At 49.7% G+C, this 12,853-nt stretch overlaps 2 protein-coding genes across 2 annotated transcripts; one reads left to right on the top strand and one right to left on the bottom strand.

Moving 5' to 3' along the window:
- Window positions 1-800: 800 nt before the first annotated feature.
- Window positions 801-1,559, bottom strand: EMWEY_00007010 (hypothetical protein, conserved; the record flags this gene model as incomplete). Its single annotated transcript, XM_013478392.1, has 2 exons — window positions 801-1,043; window positions 1,260-1,559. The coding sequence occupies 2 exons, from the start codon at window positions 1,557-1,559 to the stop codon at window positions 801-803; spliced, it is 543 nt and encodes a 180-aa protein (XP_013333846.1).
- A 1,175-nt stretch (window positions 1,560-2,734) lies between these two features.
- EMWEY_00007000 (hypothetical protein, conserved) lies at window positions 2,735-12,589 on the top strand (the record flags this gene model as incomplete). Its single annotated transcript, XM_013478391.1, has 29 exons — window positions 2,735-3,061; window positions 3,323-3,474; window positions 3,767-3,978; window positions 4,145-4,496; window positions 4,605-4,782; window positions 4,959-5,162; window positions 5,311-5,398; window positions 5,512-5,701; window positions 5,786-5,947; window positions 6,153-6,245; window positions 6,370-6,452; window positions 6,696-6,959; window positions 7,128-7,394; window positions 7,532-7,624; window positions 7,836-8,012; window positions 8,112-8,288; window positions 8,402-8,583; window positions 8,764-8,818; window positions 8,972-9,113; window positions 9,216-9,325; window positions 9,523-9,728; window positions 9,872-10,051; window positions 10,187-10,330; window positions 10,668-10,756; window positions 10,886-11,008; window positions 11,206-11,405; window positions 11,548-11,616; window positions 11,738-11,833; window positions 12,216-12,589. 29 exons carry the CDS (start codon window positions 2,735-2,737, stop codon window positions 12,587-12,589), a joined length of 4,989 nt encoding a protein of 1,662 aa, XP_013333845.1.
- Between the last annotated feature and the right edge of the window lie 264 nt (window positions 12,590-12,853).

Genomic DNA, 12,853 nt, shown 5'->3' with positions numbered 1-12,853 from the left:
CCCGTCCCCTTCCACAGTAGAGTCAGCTATAGGATATCTACATTGGATACGTCTATCCGTCATGGGGCAAAACCCAGTCAGTTCGCAACACAAAGCCCCTTACGTCGCTGTTCTAAGGTGTAAATCCACTGTCTCTGTGACCTCTGGTGGAGCCACTATCCACCTCATCAGTACTTTCCAGCATATTTGCTTTAGCCTGCTGAACTATAGGATCACCTGGTACATTCGCTGACGCTCTCGTGCGGGCCTTGTAAATTTCAGGTGCCGGCCCTAAGAGTATGGGCACCTCCTCCGGTGACATACCCGCCACTTGCCGGGCTATGTTGCCAAAAGCCTGCTCTGCATGGGTCCTCTGGCGCATCTCCTTTGTGCTGCCCCCCCCTTCTGTTTTTCCGCACTAGCCCTCAAGATCGGTCACACCACTTGGCATTTGCATAGGTATTCTCAGCTTATCTGGTTGAAAGTCCCAAGCTACTCTTTAGGCAATTAACCAGTGAAGCTCCAAAATTACACCATGCAGCACAGGTCCAACTAGGAAATCTCCTGTTAAGCACTCTCAGCCACACCTCATCGTCAATATCCCTATGACGCAAGCAATACGCAACTGTTCCTCACTAGCTACAACAAATATACACTGTTCTGACAGTCGCAGCTGCTTCAGCTGCAGACGTTCCACGGTTTTCTGATTAATTAAAATTCCTGGGTGCTCCCGTATCCAAAAGGGCCTGGCATTGAATCCCAGCCACTTCTACCTTAAGAATGGCGGTAGTGCCCACCCTGCACAACATTCCGCACATTTCCTACTCTGCTGTCTCACCAGCCTCTCCCCAACATGGCATCGCGACACCATCATCAGTCGGGTTATCAGGGTCTTCCGCTCCTTCTGTGTTCCTTCTGCAGATGGTGTTTTCTCCTCGTCGCTTCTCGTCTACTTCATCCCTAGTTGTCTCTACCTCAGGCTTCGCCTCTGCCGCTTGCGCGGTCTCCTTAGAGTCAGCAGCCTCTTCTATTACGGTTCTGCTCTCGCGTATCAGCTCCTTTCCCTACCCTGGGGAGACTGAAATGCAGTTATATTCTTTTGCAGCCGCATACATAGCACGCCCTTTCCCTGTTCTGCCCCAGGGCACGCGTTTAGGCTTTGTCGTTCAAAAGCCTGCTGCTTGCGGTAGTTCGAAGATGCAGTTGACTAGGGTTTGCTCCGGACTGCCTCCAGTCCGTACAATGCTTAGCGTACTGGCCCATACTTCCACACTTCGTACAAGTTTCTCCTCCCCGTGGGTAAGACTCCTAACGTGATGGGCATTGCCACAAGGAATGTCAGGCAAGCTTGCTAAGAAGATATTAACAAGCTGGTCGAGGGGTAGGGGCAGCCCAGCACTTAAAATTTTGGCGAACTCGGCGGCGTACCCCACCGCATTCCCCTGCCACTTAATGTTTGATAAGTGCCTCGTCATCTTTTCCCCGGAAACTCCGCAGTATCTAGTAAGCATTAAGCGTTTGACAGTGCCCCAATCCATCATATCAACCCCAGAGTCCCACTGCTGGAACGAAAAGTTCATTGCATTCCATTTCATGTATCTACGCAGTTTAGCTGGCCACGTCTCACGGGGGTAACCCTGACAATTCAAATTCCAGCTGTAAGGTCCGGAAGAAGACGAACATGCTATTCCCACCTTCAAGCCCAACGTGAGTTTCCATTCGTCGTTGCAGGCCATTCAAAGGGGCTTCCCTCTCGAGGGTTGCATCGTCCAGGGTTTTAAACATACGCTGACATTGTTCTCTCTGCTGATTTGCTTCCTGGAGGCTTTTGTGGATTTTTTGTAGAGCGTAGGATGGTGGGTTCGTTGCCTTCTTCACCCATTTCACTTTCTGATTCATAACCTGCTGTCCGCTTTGCTTCTTCTGTTCGTCTAGGCAGCACCTGTGATCTTCCCCCTGTGCAGGTCCATGTGTTCGTCAGTATCTGACTGCCAATATCCTACCTCAATTCTACGCAACAATGACTGTAATTGCTTACTCAATATCGAATGCAAGAGATCTCGTGTTAGAAAATTCTCCCGCAACGGCCCCCAAAAGTTGGTGAGCAGACCAGTCACTCAGTTGACACTACGTATATCTCAAGCTTGGGCAACTTAGGTGCACACTACTTATCTAACTCCTATCTCTGCGAACATATCTCTAGAAACCGTAAAATACCAAACTCCGATTGATAAAAAGCCCAAAATTCCAGTTTCTTCAAGTCTGTCCCTTTCAAAGAGGGGCAGTGCCGCCCGCCTCACCCTCCAAGAGGGAAGCGTCGCGGGCTCGCCAGCCCCGTCCTACGGGCTGTAAGGAAGAGTTGCCCATTCGGCCACACTTGCTGTATAAGAACTCCCCATTAAATACTGAATATTCTTTATATTGTGCTCTATGACGAATTCACTCGCCAGAGACTCAGCGAAAAGCCTATTGTAGTGCTCGTGCACTACACCTGTTGTTGAGGTCGTGCAGCAGCTTTAGTACCACTGAGCTCACCACGGCCAGAACTTGGGCTTATCCACAAGCATCGCCTTACTAGACCATATGGATCAATGTTTCAACTCAATTTTAACAGTGTCTAGCTTTCCTTAACCCCCGCCGAATGGCCCGTCCCAGCAGGTCATGCAAGCCTCGTCAGCCGTGATTGGTTGTCCTGTAGTTGTGAATGAGGATGAAGTAGGGTAGATGATTAGGCTTATCGAATGATTCTGCAATAATGCCAGCGAGTTTTTCAGGATACTTGAGTGAGGATGGAAGCCCGGAGCAGACACACGACGCACGCAAAGCTGGAAGCAAGGCAACAACTGAAATTCCTCAGGAACACAAGGGCACCCCGTGGCAACACTTCCAGGGACCAGATGACTCGGAGAGCGTTGTCAGCGAGCTCATATTTCGTCTTAAGGAGAGTATCAGCGAGCAGGCTGGAAGCTGGTGGAGAGCTTCAATGGCAAAGGTGGCAAGGAGGCCTCTACTCGCTTCATACGAAACAGCTCCAGAGGAAGCTTTTGCAGGCACCCATGAGATCCAAGATGAGCTTGCTCCAGTATGCATTTCACTTGTGCAGTATGCAAACAGTCAATATGACATGGCTACCAAACAGTCTGTTGTGTTGGAGTTCTGGCCGCACAGCCCCGGGAAACCCACCCATCCTAGGGCCATGAAGAGGGAGCACTAGACTTTGGCCTTATTTACTAGTTAAACGTCCGGAAATGTAGCCGAGCTTTGCCGACGCATAGTTCAACTCTAATCCATAAGCTCTTACTTAACAATTGTCCCTTTGTGCGGTTTATTTGTTGTAACGCAGGGACCCAATGAGAATTCTGTTTTCAGCAGTAACTGGCACGATCGCCTGCAGTGGGCATTTCAGCGGGTGCTCATCCTCCGAGAGTCTCAGGACTCGAGGTCAGCCAACCAGCTCAGAAGACGACTTTTCGAACGCGAGCTAGCCCTCAATAAGTAAGCCGTGTCAGTGTTTCGAGCAACGTGGCTGTAGTTCGATGTATACTGCATCGGTATTAGCATTATACCCCTGCCGACTACACAGCAAATGAAAATGCACTATTCTGGAGAACTAGAACTTTACTTCTTTTGGTTGGCCATACTTGGTATTAGCATTATACCCCTGCCCACTACACAGCAAATGATAATGCACTATTCTGGAGAACTAGAACTTTACTTCTTTTGGTTGGCCATACTTGCACAGTCGACATGCGTGTGGCACAGTATTGCATTCAACTGCGTCGTGCAGCGAGATTGGATCGTTCGCGGCAGCTGCCCGTGCTGCCGCAGTAGTGTTGCTTCACTCTCTGGCATTGGAAGAACGAGTTGGTTCCACGGAAAAGTTGAAACTGGGGATCCAGGAGAAACAACAACGAAAAGGGCCGTCCCAGTGCTTCATACGCATAAGGCCCGAGGAGCACTCTACCTTGTGGCGCGTCTACCAACCAAAGTTTTCAGACGGTAAGCTTGCGATATATCAGGAGATATGCTACCCCCAATCCCATGCTGGGCGTCGAAACCATTGAAAGCTCTCGCCATCCACCACATTCTTAAGGATAAGACCGTGAGAGTACTGCCGAACCAAACTCCAAGTTAGGCACGTTCTTTTCCGCCTGGGTCTCGACAGATGAAGTTTACGTCTTCGACAGTATGGTCCTGACGGTCATTGTAGGAGACAGTCAAGCAAACATCAAACAGCATTTTGCGAAGGAAGTCTATCAAAATGACTTGAAGGGCCGGCAGGCAGTGGCCGATGCAGTGTATGCGACCGCTTTCGCCCGGACAGAGGCAGATTGGCGTCTGCAAAATCGTTTTCAGCTTCAAAGCAATCATCAGCGTGACCTACGGCAACAAGTAGATACCGCCTGGAACTTACACGACCAAAATAAATTTGAGCGTGCCAAACTCGGGCTTCCAATTGCTTGTCTTGTTGATTATGCTGGCTTCGCTGTCCTAGTGGAGCCACTTTTGCCCTTAACGTGAGAATCCACTGTGTCTCCAAATCCCCTTCAGAGGTTGGAACCGCAATTTGTATTCGAGCCAGACTACTGCCTATGCCTTGCCATGCTCCTTTCTTGTCTTGGCAGCCCCGCTCCTGTCAACGTCTTGGAAGAACTGGTAGCGGACATTCGTCGGTGCCTACCCGACTTTGTACAGCAGTGTGGAGACATTGGCAACCCACTCGGTTGTTTTGATGCCTTGGACAAAGTAGACCGAGCAACCTATCACAAGTTCAAGAACATTGCCGGCTTTCTGAACTTGGCGGTAAGCCTCTAGGGCCCCCCTTGTGGTTGTGGCCCCCCATTAAAGCTTTTCCCTTTCATTCTCGTGAAGACGTTGCTATTGGCTCCATTGGACGACCGGTTCACGACCGGTTGAGTGCACTGCTGCCGCACCACAAAGTAGTGTCAGCCATGAGGGACGCAGAGCTGGCTACTCAGCGCATCATTGCAGGCTACGACAGGAGCTTTTTGGCCCCTTTACGCATGATGGCTCAGGACTACCCATTCCCCCGCGGCGCTTCAGACTTTGACTTGCCTTTGCCTCCAGCCGCCCTGTGGAGGTCTCAGATTGACCACTTCTGCATTTTCCGGAACCTTCATGAATCACTACCCCCGAAGTGCGCTAACGGACGAGTTTTGCCGGTACGAGGTCTTCCCTGGTTATTCGTCTTCCCTCCCATGCAGGCCACACGACACGAAAACAGAGGGTCCAGTTGTTGCACAGGGAACACTTTGGCCGCTGAAGTGCGGTCGCAGTACCTTGCGTGTTTTTTCTCTGTGGGCTGCACAGGAACAAAGGTTCCGACAGACGTTTCTTTCTCGTGTCTTTGATGTTGCTTTGCCTTGCACGAGCAGGGAGCAGCACAGAGCCGCAGAGAGTAAGCGCCGATTTAATATTTTGCCCCATTCATGTTTCAATTATTCCTTCGATGCCCGTGTAGACCCCTGTGAGCCGATGCCCCTGCGCAGTGTTTTTGTGTTCTCTTCTCAGTACGTGCCTCGAAGTTTGTTCAGCAGCACACGACGTTACGGGGAACACTGGAGGCGCTTTCTGTAGCTGCGCGCTCATTGGAACTCACTATCAAGCAGGATCTTGTGCCTGCCATCAACGCGCTGCAAAAGAACTTCTTGGACTCACGCGACGTTGCACACGCCCTCCATACCCATGGAGTCAATATTAGGTTAGGCACTCTAAGAGTTTATGCCGAGGAGTTCCATGAGCCATGTACGTGCATGGGACCGGCACCTTGTCCTGCTGTCTGCAGAAATCTGGCACAACTATTAAAACACGATCCAGCTTCTCCATTTAAAGACGCCATTATACGGGAGGTTATTGCCAGATCCGCCAAACACTTATTCCGCCTGCAAGTTGAAAAGCTTGCTGGAGGTGGAATGATTGATACCAGCCACATGGAGGAAATTCATCGGTGAGCTCGTGAATAGTGGGGCACTGCACAGCAGTTTGGTACTTCTTGTGAGAAGCCAGTGTTCGTAGTGTTTGCCTTTACAGATAGCAGAAATTGGCAATTGGGATAAATAGCATAAGTTTCAGTGCAAGTGAGTCAACTGTTTATCCCATTCAGTTTCCGTGTTGGGGGCGTTTGGGCCGCTTTTGTGAATGCCACCTCTCAGCTTGGTGGTGAAGCTTTTCAACTTGGTTCTGTCTACCAACGAAGAGTCAAGGATATTTTGGCGTCATCAAATACTTCCTCTAGCCCTAGCGAGGTTCGCTCGGTTGTACACTTAGTGGAAGCAGACTCTAATTTCGACAAGATACAAGTAGAAGGCGTGGAATTCAGACAGCAGCCGTGACCGAACACATTTGTGCACATGCCAATTTCGTTGTCAGGTACAAGGTCGACCTAACTGATATGGCGTCTCCGGAGAGCGTTTGCACTTATTCCCTCTTCAAGGCTATGGAATACAACCTGAGTACGCCTCTTGCAGAGCTGGGTCGTCTTTGTTGGCTTTCTACTGAAGTAGTGCTAAAACTGCTTCTGGCTAGGTGGATTGTCACGGAGAAGGCCCTCATGATACACCGGAGGTCCATTTGCTGCTGACCAAAGTTCCATTCGACGTGGCCGGGCCGTTCCGCCTTACTGTCTGGCAGTTGTTGTCCTTAGAACTTCTTCAGTAACAGTTACTGCCCGAACATATTGCGTCTACCTGCCTCAGGTGTCCAATTCGATAATAATGTGGCTGCTCGTTCAACGACACCATCCGGCGAAGCGTTTCTCGAACTACGCCTGCCATTAACTGTAGCTGATTTGTCAACCTTCACTAGCCGTCGGGATTCGCTGCTCTTCCCTCACATTTCACAGGTGAGGGCGGCCCTCGCTGGTGGTTGCCATGCAGATGCCGACAATGATATTGAGGGCGAAGACTGGGAAACGCAACTACGATCAGCCAAGCGCCGCATGCGTCACTTTGAAAACGCCGGTTAGACTCATCAGTAACGAGTTCGTGAAATTACGTTAGGGTCATATTTTAGCTAACACGGCTTCTTGTATTTTAGGGATGTTAGCCAGGAATCGGTTGTGTTTCCCCGGCATTTTTGCATCAAATATCTGTATAGAAGGCATTTTTGCATTATTCTCTGCGTCGAAGAACAAGTATTCCTGTCGTCAATGGTGCCTGCACAAAATGTGCCCCCAGATATTTCTGCGGATAAAGATGAGACTAGCAAGCTAAGGGCTCCGGGCACGGCGGAGAAACTACAAAAGTTTGCGGAGCTACGGGAGGTTCGAGGGTTCTATCCCAGAGTCCACCTCGTTGCACCCGAAACGGTGGCACTTATGCAAGCAGCTACTGCATCAAATGTAGCTGGGGCCAGCAGCACTTCTTTAGATGTTCTTCTAGACAGTATGAAGGCTGGTGAGTGCTCAAATATTAGAAACCATCGGGCGTTCATATTTTTGAGTATGCTTAAAATTTTCATTTGATGCAAAATGAGTTCCCACATGATAGACAGACTCAATAGGCCACTGCGGAAATTGCCTCTTGCCTATTAGGCGTTGCCATTCCAGCAAACCAAGAGGAAATATGGGGGAGCGGCAACTTCGCCATGCACGGAGCTTGTGGAGCAATGAGGGCGGCTCTTATTGGTAAGACTCTTGCCTGCCAGCTTCAGTTGAACGTGCAGCAACAACTAAGTTGGCATTCGCCTTAGGAATCTACAGGAAAATACCTTGTAGAGATCAACTTTCCAGTGGCAGCATGGGCCCTAATTTTTCCTCCTGACAATATTAAGAGGAGTACAGACCTGAAAGTACATGTGAGCTTGCTTACCTGCCGGCCTTGTCCGTTACCTTTCAGGAACAGGATACCCATGCCACCCATACTGCCTTGCAATGGATGAAGATGAGGCGTTGCATGAAGTTATTCTGGAGGCGGCCGACGAGAATAAGTCTCTATCTCCCCTGAAGCAGTGCCTGAAATATAAGAGAAAAAAACTCGCTTTAACAGTGGCTCTTCTATCGAAGGCAGCCATCGGTAACACCGTGCCACGGCAAATCCAGGTGGTGGTGAGGCAGGACCGGCACACAAACATGAACTTACCACGCGGTTTCCTGTGAGTTCACTGCGTTACAGGGAGTGATATTTTCTTGCTGGGAAAAATTTTGCAACAGACGGCCTACGTTATGCTGCAACACAATGAGGTCAAGGCGGCTGCCAGCATTGCGGAGTTCATCTACTCAAAAATCCCGGATGCACTGTCTCTCCAGTCAGAAGCGCTGCTCATTGACATGCAATGCACGACAAGAGGAAGTGAGCAGTATTAACTCGTGCGCCTAGCGTCGGCACCCTGGAGCTCCCCGATGACAGCCACATATTTACTTGTGAAAGTTGTGGAGACAGTGGCTCTGTCTCTCTTTTCGCAGATGAACCCCAGGATGCTCTGTTGTGCTATCGTAACCTGAAGCCAGTCTTAGTTGCTATGGAGGGGAAAATGTCCCTTAGACTGCTGCTGGCCGACCTGTTGCTTGCCTCCTTTGCCTTCAAGAACAAGAGGTTCAACTCCGCCATTCTTCATGCCTTTCGCGTGCATAAAATATCGACAGTGGTTAGTGAGCCCACTACAGTAATAACAAACTGCATCTGCTGCTTTTTGCGTTGCAAACTGCTAGCCGTCCTATCCATAACCTACATTAACAGCTCTATTGCAGTACGTGGAACGGTCAGGTAGGCAAGCTGACATATCTAGACTTTTCACTGCCTATATGTGCGCTGCGTGGAACTTTAGTGTTTCGATACTGGAGGAGCTCATTGGGCTGCTGTCGCTGCTCTACGGCTCATCGGTGAGCCACTTCTCTAGGATCCTCAGATGAAATTCACAAGGGAATTGTAGTAGCCGTTTGCCTTAGCGGTCACTGAGCATTTGTCCTTCTTGATGCTTGCGCATTTCCCTTCCAAAATATTGAGCCAGTGGTGTGCATGGGTGTGAGACGCAGCACGATCCATGCTGGAAGTTCAGCGGTGCTCAGAAGCCATTATCATTTTGCAGCACACAGTCAGAGTGGCGAGTACGAATCCCGAGCTCCCAACTCTCGTGACGCACATGAGCCGATTCTGGTTAGCTGCAGCTTTCGCAAGGTAAGACGGGACAGTAAAGTTAGAGGGATAGTGTGTTAGACCACTTGCGTTTTAGTTGCAGCGTCTACTCTTGTGAGGGCATTCGTGTTTCATTCATTTCAGAATGGGTCGTCTGGAAAATGCTTCTGTCGAGGCGCAAACCATGTTGGCGGGACTCGAAGCCCAGCTCGGCACGAATCACGAAGCCACAATGTCAGCCCTCTACCTTGCAGGTTTGCTATAATACCCTTTTCCCACTTCACAGGTGCATATATGTAATGTATTATTGGGGAAGTGGAAGCGGTCCACAACCCCGGAAGTGCCCCGAGTGGCGGGCGCACGCGTATTGTGGATGGAAAAGGTGGTTTGAGGTAGTCATGCGATCTGAAGTAAAGCTTCGTGCGCTTGTGCATGAGTTACTGTGACGCAGCTGAAGTGAAGATGCGGTTAGGCTGTCTTTCACTTCAGAACCCACCACTTAAAATTGGTGGGCCTACTGCACTCACGGAGGAAGCTGGCATTTCAGGTGCCCCTTCTGAACTTCAGGAGCCTTTGCTCTGGAAACCTCTGGGTGCTGAGGACTTTGAAATATATGAGGAATTATTTCGCGACCAAGGCATGATTCAGGCTAGGGCAGTACGATGAGGATCACTGTTTGGCATGTCACCCAGGCTACTGAAGTTATACGCTAGTGGGATACAGTACTCACTGTATTTTCCACAAGATCCCGTTCTAACAATTTATATTTTGCTTTATTAGGTTGTTTTGGGCCTGCACAGGATGCGGAGCAGCTCTTTCTTGCCCTATTTCGGCGCCTGCTGTTCCGGGAAGACAACGTTCTTGTCGAAATATATAAGCCACCTGGACTTGGCCGCAAGCAACGCCTCCGTCAGATTTTCTCCACACTCAAGCAAATCTTGAAACTGAAGCTGTGCTCCATTCCTATATCTGTCCTCCGGGTAGGTTTGGTGGATGGACCTGTGTGGACGCGTTGGAAGCAACGAAAGGTTCGACGTTGGGTTCTATGCTGATTCACCAATGCCGCCTGCAGAAGGCTTTTGAAACTTTGCAGCGACCATATGTGTTTGCCGCAGCTCTTGGCACATCGCATTTACGTAGCCTGCGTCGCCCAGGGCTGCTCAGCTGGTTTGCGTCCTTTTGGCCTCATGGAGCGGGACCAGGTTGACGATTCTGATGGCGACGAGTCCAATGAGGGTGGCAAGCTGCCTGAATATAAGGTGAACATTCGTCACTTCCCGACCCGGCGATACAGAGTTAAATTTGTACATACATCGTTTTTGAATGTCTCATGATACCAGTCGGAAGCACGTAAACAATTTTAGGTTGAATTGGGGTCTGCTAAAAGGCCGAGTTTTTGTCGAGGCTTTGCTGCAGCAATTACCACGGGATCGAACAAGAGTGTGTTTTACTCGGTATCCCCGCTTGCTCGTGGGCAGCAAAGGGGCATCGAGTGCTCAATCAGGGCGGCTCACAAAAACTCTCAGAAGTAGCAAAAAGGCGCAGTCGGCTTCCAAAGAAGAGCACTCGCATCCCTTTTCATTCTTTTCCCAGCAGAAAGTTTCAGGAACAGAACGTCGACGTGCACATGGAGAGGACATCTTGTATGCTCGTGTGGAAGGGTCCTCTGGCTTGCGGCCGGCACAGTGAGTTCTCCAACTACTGGAAAGTAAACTTGGAAGAGCCAGTAAATGGTCCATCTTGAGACTTCAGCTGCTCATCCTGCACATTACGCAACGCTGAACCTCTACAGTGGTAAAATATTTGTGCTACAGGGAACACGATGACATAATGTTGCAGCTCCTCTTGTTTGGCGAAGGCCCTGCATCTCTTAAAGGAGTGCTTAAAGCTTGTTACATGAGCTGCTTGGAAGACCGCATGAGGAACCCGGCAACATGGTATCTAAAATCACTGCCAGGCACCCATTTGAAGTATCCGGCCCCAAACGTGATGCTGGAAACAGGCCTCTTTCAAAAGCTCACCTTGTCGCTGCATGCGTTTACTATATTGAATGTTCGGCGTCTGAATGTTAGTGGTCTTTTGGGGATTATGGAGCTGTACCGAGTTCGAATTGAGCTCTTATTTATATACTTAGGTTCGACGATCTCATCTCAGACGTGCTTGGAGAACGCGGGAGTTTGCAGCACTTGCGGTTCCTTATTTGCATGTTACGCCATTTCTTCACTTTGTCGCAAAAGTCGCTGTTCATTGCCCTCGCTTTAGGCGACTTTAACAGAAAACGCCATTCTCAAATCTTCATTCAAACAATGCGAGCGCAAGAAACGGAGGGAGAGGGTAGGAATCAGTGAATTCCCGGCTTCTAACGGTGCCGTCTCTGTAGCCCATGGGATAAAAGGAGCTGCTAGGTTGCATTGTAGCACCTTTGCTCAAGCCCGGCCCTACACGTTAAAATCGTATTTGTGCCGTTTTTGTGCAGTTTCACGAAAGCTGGCTCTTAAGCGGATGATCAACAAAAGCCGAGAGCAGATGCCGGAGAGCAACGATGGTGACCCGCCATACCCTAACAAGATACCTAGTTTGCTTTGTAGCAGCATTCCTTGCTATTGCGCAAGCTGTGCCAGGGTATGTCTTCTGCGTGAATGCACACGCTGCCGTGTCATATTCAGATTACCTTGAGTACGACTTCAATTCGCCTAGACCCTTTGACTTAACAATTGGTATCACTCGATGCGACGAATTCCTCAACTCGACTACGTGGACTGGTAAGCTTTCTAGCTAGCAAGGCGCTTTAAATCTCTGCTTGCAATAACGGAAGCTAATTGCTCCTAAGCGCATACATTTCATTTTGCGGTTTAGGATCGGCTCTGCAACGGATGAGGTCACAAGTGGATTTCACTCTTTCTAAGCAGCTGCTGACACGAGAATGCCCAACTCAAGCTTGGCAACCGTCATCTGGTGAGTTGCTCAGCCTTTTCCAACAGCGCATTCTGTGCCACCTTTCTGCTGCACTGCATGGGCACTAAAAGGGAAGGACACTATTCTGCAATTCCTGGGGAGTGCATGGCACGGATGATTGTCACTGCTGCCCTAGTGACGTCAGCTTAGGCTACTGTCACAACACTGTAGTACACCGCAATTTTACAGATATGCGCATGCGGCACTTTGAAGGCGACTTTGAGATAGTGGAAGGTTGGGGAGCTGATGACGACTCACCATCAAGGGCAAATACAGCTATCCTGCAAACCGACATCGCTTCTGTGGAGAAGAACTACTTAGAACAACCGGTTGTGGGGAAAGGCAACGTATCGGGAAAAACTACGCGGAAAAGCATGAGCACAGCAGCACGGCTCTCCCAGCTACGCTTTGGTGGCAGCAAACAGCTCATTGCAAACATGCCCCCCAGTGCTTACGGAGTTATGGGTAAGATATTCAAGCCTGAGCATGATTCCGAATTGGAAGCGTTCGGCTGCATCGAGTGTCTGCAGCCAGGAGACAAAGTTCCATACCTTGGTGGTTAAAGTCTACCGTTGCAAATTTTGAAGTCATACGTTCCTAGAAGTGTTCTTAGGGCCTACCATTCAAGTAGTTAGCAAAAAAGGCTAGCACACAGTCAAAGCACGCAGATCCTGGTGTCTACAGACTGCTCCAGATGCCCCGGATTTTCCTTAGAGGAATTTCCACTGGCGCAATAACACTCCAGCAGTCACCAAGACAATTCCACGGCACAAATGCGAAGTGGTGAATGTTGGCGAGGAAACACGGTGCATCGTACAAGTTGCAAC

This window comes from Eimeria maxima, genomic scaffold (assembly GCF_000499605.1).
Source record: "Eimeria maxima Weybridge genomic scaffold, Emw_scaff41, whole genome shotgun sequence".
NCBI classification, from domain to species: domain Eukaryota; phylum Apicomplexa; class Conoidasida; order Eucoccidiorida; family Eimeriidae; genus Eimeria; species Eimeria maxima.
Note: the sequence above shows the minus strand (reverse complement) of the source record. Positions and strands in the feature narration are given on the sequence as shown.